This window comes from Odocoileus virginianus, chromosome 26 (assembly GCF_023699985.2).
Source record: "Odocoileus virginianus isolate 20LAN1187 ecotype Illinois chromosome 26, Ovbor_1.2, whole genome shotgun sequence".
NCBI lineage: Eukaryota > Metazoa > Chordata > Mammalia > Artiodactyla > Cervidae > Odocoileus > Odocoileus virginianus.
The window spans coordinates 14692148-14701256 of record NC_069699.1 but is presented as its reverse complement, the minus strand read 5'-3'; the positions used below and the strand labels follow the sequence as shown (position 1 = coordinate 14701256).

Genomic DNA, 9109 nt, shown 5'->3' with positions numbered 1-9109 from the left:
ACAGGTGCAGTCCGGAGACGTCTCTGGTTGGCTGGCATGGGGTGACGCAATAGCACATGGCCCACTGTCATTGGCTGTGGCGTGGGTTCCGCCCCTCCCGGCTGCGGAGTAGGCGGCGGGTGCACGTCTTACGCAGCCGCTGCGTTGGGAAGACTGAGCTGCTGGCGGCCGCGGGCTGGGTGGGTCGTCTCTTTCTCCTCCGCGGCCTATGTGGATCTGGATCCTTCCTTGCCCGCTAGTGGGCCACGCCTTTGCCGTCTGAAGGCCCTGGACCTGACCTCTTCATATCCGGATCCGGGCTCCTCCACCCTCCCCCACACCGGGTTTCCGGACTCCTCCCCCCAAGACCGTTCATCCGGAGTCTTCTCCCGCAGTATTTAGGAATCTGACCAGTTCTCCAATTCCGCTGATTCAGCCTTTTAGAACCGTATTCCGACCCTAAAACGATGGGCTGACTCCTACCTCCTTGCCGAGGATCCTGGCCATCTCCCCCCGCAGTGGCGAGGATAAACTTATTACCGTCCTGGAATTTTAGAATAGCTTCCTTTACCTAACTGTCTCCCCTCCCTCGGACTTAACCCAGGCTAGCCTTCTTTTCTTATAACACAGATCTGGGCCCCCAGACCCGCAGCACCGCAGAACCCACCCTTTTCCTTCCCACTTGGCTTCCCTAGTGAACCCTCCCCATATCCTCTGTCTACAGGTCCCCAGCCTGGGAAAAGATGGCCCCAAGATCCTCAAGGGGCATAGCCCCAGCTCTGCTCTGTGGTCTGAGCCTCTTCCTTGGCTTCCCAGGTCTGGTCTGGGTCCAAATTTCTGTGCCTCCCCAATCTTCTCCCCACACTGAGCCCCATCCGTGTCACACCTGCCGGGGACTGGTTGACAGCTTCAACAAGGTGGGTGCATCAGCAATGTAAGAGGAGGGGGCCAGCTACTGTAACACAGGGGTTGAGAGTTTGGAGCTCTGGGATACAAGTCTGTATGGACTCATGTCCCAGCTTGGTTACTTGCTGTTTGAATAGACTTGGGCAGGTTGCCTCTCTGCCTCAGTTTCCTGGTTTGTGAAACACAAGTGCTGGAATGTGCCAGGCAGTGTACTTAGCTATTAATATTACTAATTTTCTCCATTTCCAGGGCCTGGAGAGAACCATCCGGGACAACTTTGGAGGTGGAAACACTGCTTGGGAGGAAGAGAAGTTGTCCAAATACAAAGACAGGTAAGAAAGAGGCTGGAGGGGTGAGTTTGTATACCTAACATCCCAGTCTGCTATGCTGGTGGAGGCCTAGAGACTCGTGGTCAATGTCTCTGAATACAGGACAGCACTAAACAAGCCAATCAGAATCCCACCTTCAAGGAGTTTACATTCTAGTAGAGGAGACAGTGAATAGATAAGTTGTTATTGTTTAATCACTAAGTCACTTCTGACCCTTTTGCAACCCCGTGGACTGAAGCCCTCCAGGCTGCTTTACCCATGGGATTTCCCAGGCAAGAATACTGGAGCGGGTTGCCTTTCTTCTCCAGGGGATCTTCCCGACCCAGGAATCAAATCCACATCTCCTGTATTAGCAAGCGGATTCTTTACCACTGAGCTACTAGGGAAGCCCAAATAAATTAATAAAGTCATATCAGGTGAAGCAGGATGGATTGCAGATTGGTGGGAGACATGGCATTCAGCGTATGACATTTGAACAGAGACCTGAGGTGCAGAAGTAGACTGCACCAGTTCAGGAAAGGGTTTGGACAGAGTGGGACTGAGCTTGATGTATTTGAGAAGCGGTTGGATTTGGAGTGAACTGAAGGGAGAATGGCAGAAGATGAAGGCAGAGGGCCCGGAAAGTCACAGACAGACATTTAGATTTTATTCTGAGTATATCAGGAAGTCATCGGAAGGTTTGGAGCCGGGAAGTGATAACAGTTTTATTTATACCTACAAAAGGTCTCTCATAGGGACAGATTATGGGGGGTGGGGGGGGGTGGTGGAGGAGCAGGAAGACCAGTTGGGAGGCTAGGTCATAGACTAGGCCTGTTGGCAGTGGTGGATATGGTAAAAAAGGGTCAGTTTCTGGGTTTATTTTGCAGATAGGATAGGACATGATGATGGAATCATTATGAGGTGTGAGAGGAAAGGAATAAAAGGTGCTCACTCCATTTGGGGCCTGAGCAACTGGGTGAATAGTGGGACTGTTTTCTGAGATGAGATAAATGGGTCTAGGGGAGGCATGGAATCAGGTGTTCTCATTGGACATGTTGGGCTGCAGCGTCCATTAAATAGTCAAGTAGAGTTAGATGTAGGAGTCAGGAGTTCAGGGGAGAAATAGGGCTGGAAACATGAATTTGACAGTCATCAACATATAGTCAGTTTATAAAGCCAGGGAACAAGATGAGATTTTTTTTTCTTTCTCCCCATTTATTTTTATTAGTTGAAGGCTAATTACTTTACAATATTGTAGTGGTTTTTGCCATACATTGACATGAATCAGCCATGGATTTACATGTGTTCCCCATCCCGATCCCCCCTCCCAAGATGAGATTATATTCAGAGGAGAGGCCCTAGTCCTAGACCCTTTAGCTTTTCAAAGTCTAATTAGGGATTGGAATGCCATGCTTGAAATTAGGCCATGTTGTCAGTTGTGATCCTTTGTACCTACGGGAAGATAGATCACTTCACCTTTGATCCTCATCCTTATCCGTAAATTGGGAGTATTAAAGTCAATCCAGTTTTATATGATTGTGGTAAAGATTAAACTGTGATTAAACCGCTAGAAAGAAAAGTTTTGTTACTATGTAACATTGGTCATTTTCCTTTCCCTCAGTGGGCCTCAGTTTCCTCATTTGGGAATGAAGGTGTTGACCACGGTAACCATAAGGGCAACTCTAGCTCTATAACGGTTCCTGTTTTTTGGTTTTATTTTAAGTCACCACCTCCTATATGCCAGGCACTGTGCCAGACCCTTTAAGCATAATGTAATGCATTTTTTGTATTGTATATACATTAAACATTTGTTTTTATTATTGTAGAATGCAATAACATAAAATTTACCATTAGATAAATTTACCATTAGATATACCAATGTATATTAAATATTTAGAATATACATTTAGTATATTCAGTGTTTTGCAACTATTACCATCATCTAGTTCCCAAACAATTTCATCCCCCAGAAAAGAAACTCCATCTCCATGGAGCATCATTCTCTCTTCCCCCAGCTGCTGGAAACCACTGATCTGCTATATGTCTCTGTGGATTTGCTGATTCTGTTGGAATCATACAATATGGCCTTTTATGTCCGGCTTCTTGCACTCAGCATAATGTTTTCAGGGTTCATCCACTTTGTAGCAAATATCAGTACTTTATTACTTTTTAAGGCTTAGTTATATTCTGTTGTGTTAATAGACCATATTTGTTTATCCATTTATCAGTTGATGGACATTTGGGTTGTTTCTACTTTTTGACTACTGTGTGTAGTATTGCTGTGAATGGTTGTGTACAAGTTTTTGTTTGAACACCTGTTTTGCATTCTTTTGGCAAAGTATCCAGGAGTGGAATTACTGAGTCATATGGTGATTCCATGTTTAACTTATGGAGAAACTCCCGAATGGTTTCCACAGTGGCTGCACCATTTTTCATTCCCACCTGCTATATAGGAGGGTTCCAGTTTCTCTACATCCTTGCCAGCACTTGTTACATGATATGTTTTTAACCACATCTACCAAGCAAGGCTATCATGTTCTGTTGTGCAGATGCAGGGACTGAGCTGTTTTCCAGCAAACCTGCAGGGGAGCCATTGTCCCCATTTTACAGATGAGAAAACATGCTCAGGAGAGGTTAAATGACCTGCCCGAGGTCACACCACTAGATTGGAACCCAGATCTGTCTGACTCCCAAAACTAGTACCTCTTGGCCTGTGGCCTTTGACACTGTGGCACCAGGTGGGGGAAGGGATTATAAGGAGGGTAGTCAGTGGGCTGGAGAGTGTTCCTACCATCTCCCCCTGTCCCGTCAGTGAGACCCGCCTGGTAGAGGTGCTTGAGGGCGTGTGTAGCAAGTCGGACTTCGAGTGCCACCGCCTGCTGGAGCTGAGTGAGGAGCTGGTGGAGAGCTGGTGGTTTCACAAGTGAGTGATGGGGGCCTTCCTGGGAGGGGCTCAGGCCAGGCCGGCTGGTAAAGCAGGGGGTGGTGAGCTCGGGGCTATGTCCTCCTTTGGCTCCTTCCTCCAAACCCACACGTGCCAAGGACTCCTGGGGAACCCAAGCTCCCTCTCTGAGCTGCAGTCTACAACTCTGCCAGACAAGAAGAGGGCGGTCTTCTGGGTCCTGTGCCCAAAATGGCTGTATCACAGATGCTGTGGGAGGGTGGGGGGTGGGGTGGGCAGCACCTGACCCTGTCTCAGCCCCGCACTGTCCCCCCACCTCAGGCAGCAGGAAGCCCCCGACCTCTTCCAGTGGCTCTGCTCAGATTCCCTGAAGCTCTGCTGCCCCTCAGGCACCTTCGGGCCCTCCTGCCTTCGTGAGTTTTTCCAGGTCCTCTTGGGGGCTGGAAGGGAACTGCTGGGGCCAGGGGCCAGTCGTGGCCCTGCCCCTGGCTGGCTCTGTGAGCTCAGGCTCCTCAGATCACTTCTCTGGACCTCTCTTCTCACCTGCCTCACAGAGCTGGTTGGTGAGATGAGCAAATCAATGGGGAATGACTCTGAAAAGAGATACGGGGCTAGACAGAGTCAGATGGGACCATGGTTTCTGTCATGTATTTGAGAAATCCTCTCAGCCCCAGCCCCACATTTCCCATGCCTGGACTGAGGGATTAAGGTATGACCTTCTTAGGGACAGGCCTTGAAGGCCCTGCTGTCACCAGTTTTTTTTCCACACAGTCCTGAGACAGGAGCTGAACTTACTACCAGCCCCTTTTAGAAAAATCTCTCTTGCAGCTGCACATATAAAGAGTTAGCAACAAAGATGAGCAATGCAGTCTTCCTAAAAGAAAAGATTTGTGATTAACCTAACCATTCCACAATGGAGTGGTTAAGTAAATTTCATAAAGTTTTATGACAGAATATTATGGCATTGTTAAAATGGTTTCCTCTCCAAAAACGTTTACTGACATGGGGGAAAATACTCTGTACATAAGATGTTGTATTTATGATCCCACCTGGTTCGGTGTCTGCCCACAGCCTGTCCTGGGGGTGCGGAGCGGCCCTGCGGTGGCTACGGCCATTGTGAAGGGGAAGGGACTCGAGGGGGCAGCGGACACTGTGACTGCCAAGCTGGCTACGGGGGTGAGGCCTGTGGCCAGTGCGGCCTCGGCTACTTTGAGGCGGAGCGCAACGCCAGCCATCTGGTATGTTCGGGTAGGTAGCCCAGAGGCGCAGGGCCGGGCATGGGTGAGTGGGATGCCTGTGTGCCCACCCTCATACTTCCCCCATTGCGCCAGCTTGTTTTGGCCCCTGTGCCCGCTGCTCAGGACCCGAGGAGTCACACTGTTTGCAGTGCAAGAAGGGCTGGGCCCTGCATCACCTCAAGTGTGTAGGTGAGTGGCACCCTGTCTGGGAGGGCAGGCAAGGGCTTGGTGCCCCATCAACACACATATCTCTAGGCTCGACCAATCCAGTCTCCATCTTCTTAGAGAAATATCAACCTGGGTGGAAAAGCGGGAAAGTAACCAGGCACTTTCAGTAGAGACCAACTGTTGTACAGCGGGAAATGTGTCTCATCCAGTTTGGTGGTGGTGGGGAATCAGGAAAGGCCTCTTGGAGGAGGTGTCAGCTTGGGTCTGGTCTTGAAGATTGGAGAAGGGTTAGCCAGGGGAATGAGGATACGGAACTTGGGGTTGGGAAACCTGTGTTCGAGACTTAGTTTGGTCCCTGTCTCATCATTTAGATAGACGAGGGTAAAGGTTAAGCTGCTGTAACAGAAAGATCCCCAAAGACTGTGGCTTAGTGAATATAGAGGTTTATTTTGATCTCATATCAGTCTTGAAGCCAGTGGTCCAGGCTAGCAGACCGCTTATCACGGTCATTAGGACCTGGATTCCTTCTGTTTTCCTGTGCAGTCCTCCTCTGAGGCTGGATCATGGGCACCTCTTTGTCTCACCACCTGGCACTGAAGAGGTGAGGTAGAGAACAAAGGGCACAGAGCATCTAAGTCCATTGTTTTATGGCCAAGTGAACAGTGCAGCATGTCACTTTTGTCTGCATCCCGCTAGCAAAAAACTCGGTCCCACAGCCACAGTTAGCCACTAAGTTGAAAACCAGTAGTCTCCAGTTGGCCAGCCCGAGTCCAGCTGCACCCCTGTGTCTGTGGTGGCGGACAGCCTGCTGTCTCAGCCACACTCTTTGAGCCCGGGCAGGTCCTTTCCCCCCACCCTGGCCTCAGCTCCCCTGTGGGTGAAATGGGGTTGAAGTCCCCACCCTGCCGGCCTCTTGGCAGACATTGACGAATGCGGCACGGAGCGAGCCAGCTGCGGGGCCGACCAGTTCTGTGTGAACACGGAGGGCTCCTACGAGTGCCGGGGTGAGTGTCTGCCCCTGTCTTCTGGGGACAGCTGTGGGGGGGTGGGCGGGGCTGCCTGACGCCTTTGCCCACAAACCGCTGCCTTCCCAGGCGCCCCAACCCCTCCACCCTAGGTCCCTTCTGGAGCAGCGCTCCCCCAGGCCCACGGGCAGCTCGCCCTCATGTCTCTCCCTCCAGACTGTGCCAAGGCCTGCCTGGGCTGCATGGGGGCGGGACCCGGCCGCTGTAAGAAGTGTAGCCCTGGCTACCAGCAGGTGGGCTCCAAGTGTCTCGGTGAGTGTCCTGCCACCCACGAGCGCCTTGCCCACCACGAATCGACAGGGGCTGGACTGTGGACGGGGTGTGGGAAGGAAGGGCGGAATGTTGCCTGGGCCAGGGCAGCGGGGTGTCAGGATGTGAGTGAGATGGGACCCTGGCGGTCAGGGCTCTGAGCCCTCCTTGCCCCCCTTCAAGATGTGGACGAGTGCGAGACGGCGGTGTGCCCGGGAGAGAACCAGCAATGTGAGAATGCCGAGGGCAGTTACCGCTGCGTCTGTGCCGACGGCTACAAACAAATGGAAGGCATCTGTGTGAAGGAGCAGATCCCAGGTGAGCCCCAGGAGCCTGGGGAGGGGAGTTTCCCATACAGGAGGAGGGCCGGCAAGCCCCTCACCTGGGCAGCTGCAGACCTTCCCTTCCCCACCCCTTCACGAGGCTGCCCTGGCACAAGAACCCCACCTCCCAGGCTGGCCTTTGGTGGCCTCACCCTTCCCAGGGTAGAAAGGAAATCTGACTTGGCATCAAATCATTCTGCTTCCCCAAGCCTCTTTCCCCATCTGTCCTTGCCCAGCTGCTGAAGGCTGTTGTAAGCTGTGGGTGTGATGAGACGAAGGACAATCAGAGTGATGGTGATAGTGACCACTTCCATGGTCTCGAACTACATGTCACATGCTGTTCCAGGCATGTTGTACATATTGACTGATTTCACCCCTAAAACAAACCCCATGTGATAGGTCTTATTCTCATCCCCACTCTGTGTAGTGGAAACAGGGGACACAGAGATGAAACAGCTCACCCAGGGCCCCAAGGTAAGCAGGTGGCAGAGCTGGGTGTCAAATCCAGGTGCTCTGACTCTGGAGCCGGGCTTGTACACATGCTCTGACATGACTGTCTCACATGGCCTTGGGCAGACCTCTCTGCACCTCAGTTTTCCATTTAGTGAAACATAGATAATAGCCCATCTGGGAGTTGTTCTCAGCAGTGAATGACGCCGTGTGCTGGCATGCCCAGCGGGCATGTATGTGGCAGCGATGATCAGGCATGTAGGAGGCTCCAGAAAGAGGAAATGAGTGACGGGCGCTTCTCTTGCTCAGAGTCAGCAGGCTTCTTCTCGGAGATGACGGAGGACGAGCTGGTGGTGCTGCAGCAGATGTTCTTTGGTGTCATCATCTGCGCTCTGGCCACACTGGCCGCCAAGGGCGACTTGGTCTTTACCGCCATCTTCATTGGAGCTGTGGCAGCCATGACTGGCTATTGGTTGTCAGAGCGCAGTGACCGTGTGCTGGAGGGCTTCATCAAGGGCAGATAATCGCTGCCACACCTGCATCATCTCCTCCCACCCAGGCTGCCCCCGAGGTCGGGACTCTCCCATCTGGACACTTGAGGCACTTGCTTTATTTCTGAGAGTGGGGTAAGCACCCCCTCCCCACTTTATAGAGCAGCCCAGACACTAGGCCCCTGGGGTGAACAAGTAGCCCCAAGGGCAGGTGCCTTGAGATCTTGACCTTGGGGCAGTGGGCCGGCTTCACAGTGTGTGAATTTTTTTTAAACAGTGTCTCCTCGTTGTGGCTGCTGGTGAGCTTTGGCCCTTGCCCAGGGTGGGGTTGGGGGAAGGTGTCCCTGCAGGGGTGGGCCCTTCACAGCCCCCTCCTGCCAGCTGCATGCTGCCAGCTCCTGTTCTGTACTCACCCCCCTGCCCCTCAGCCACTGATTTATTTATTCATCTCAGGAAATAAAGAAAGGTCTTAGAAAATGGAGAAGCTTGTCTTCCTACCTGTTCCCACCTGCCATGGGTTGGCTTAAGCTACTGAGAGCCCTCCACCCTTGGGGAAGTTTCCTAAAACCCTGGGAAACTGAGGGCTTTCTTGATGGGAGGAGTAGAAGGCAAAGGAGAGTCTTGGCCCTGAAGTATGTTAAAGAGGAAGGGGGATGGCGGAACCAAAGGAATGGAACTTTCTCGGTTCAGTACTACCTATCATTTGCCAAAGGACCCTGACAAATGACTCTTCTATAAAATGGGCATGATAATGCTTCCCATTCAGGCTTAATGTGAGAATTAAGGTGATGGATATAAAGAGCTGAAAAGTGTACAGCAGATAGATATTCCATGAAATATTGGCAGCCATTATTTCTAAAGCCTCCAAGGGGACTTCCTTGGTGTTCCAGTGGTTAAGAATCTGCCTGCCAATGCAGGGGACATGGGCTCGATCCCTGGTCCGGGAAGATTCCCTGTGCTAACGGGCAACTAAGCCCATTCACCACAACTACTGAAGCCCCCATGACCTTGAGCCCATGCTCTGCAACCAAAGTAGCCCTCCTTGGCCACTGGCCAGGACTAGAGAAAAC

The 9109-nt window shown here is 51.7% G+C and overlaps 1 protein-coding gene across 2 annotated transcripts; it reads left to right on the top strand.

The window, feature by feature from the left end:
• Window positions 1–75: 75 nt before the first annotated feature.
• CRELD1 (cysteine rich with EGF like domains 1) lies at window positions 76–8523 on the top strand. 2 transcript variants are annotated; one of them, XM_020887530.2, is made up of 11 exons: window positions 76–179; window positions 704–896; window positions 1135–1217; window positions 4006–4116; window positions 4417–4508; window positions 5167–5343; window positions 5427–5522; window positions 6422–6505; window positions 6683–6778; window positions 6959–7093; window positions 7858–8523. In XM_020887530.2, exons 2-11 carry the CDS (start codon window positions 723–725, stop codon window positions 8070–8072), a joined length of 1263 nt encoding a protein of 420 aa, XP_020743189.2. In that variant the 5' UTR covers window positions 76–179; window positions 704–722; the 3' UTR covers window positions 8073–8523. The 2 variants fall into 2 exon arrangements, with proteins under 2 accessions (XP_020743189.2, XP_070311681.1); XM_070455580.1 differs by having other exon boundaries at window positions 160–183.
• Window positions 8524–9109: the final 586 nt, after the last annotated feature.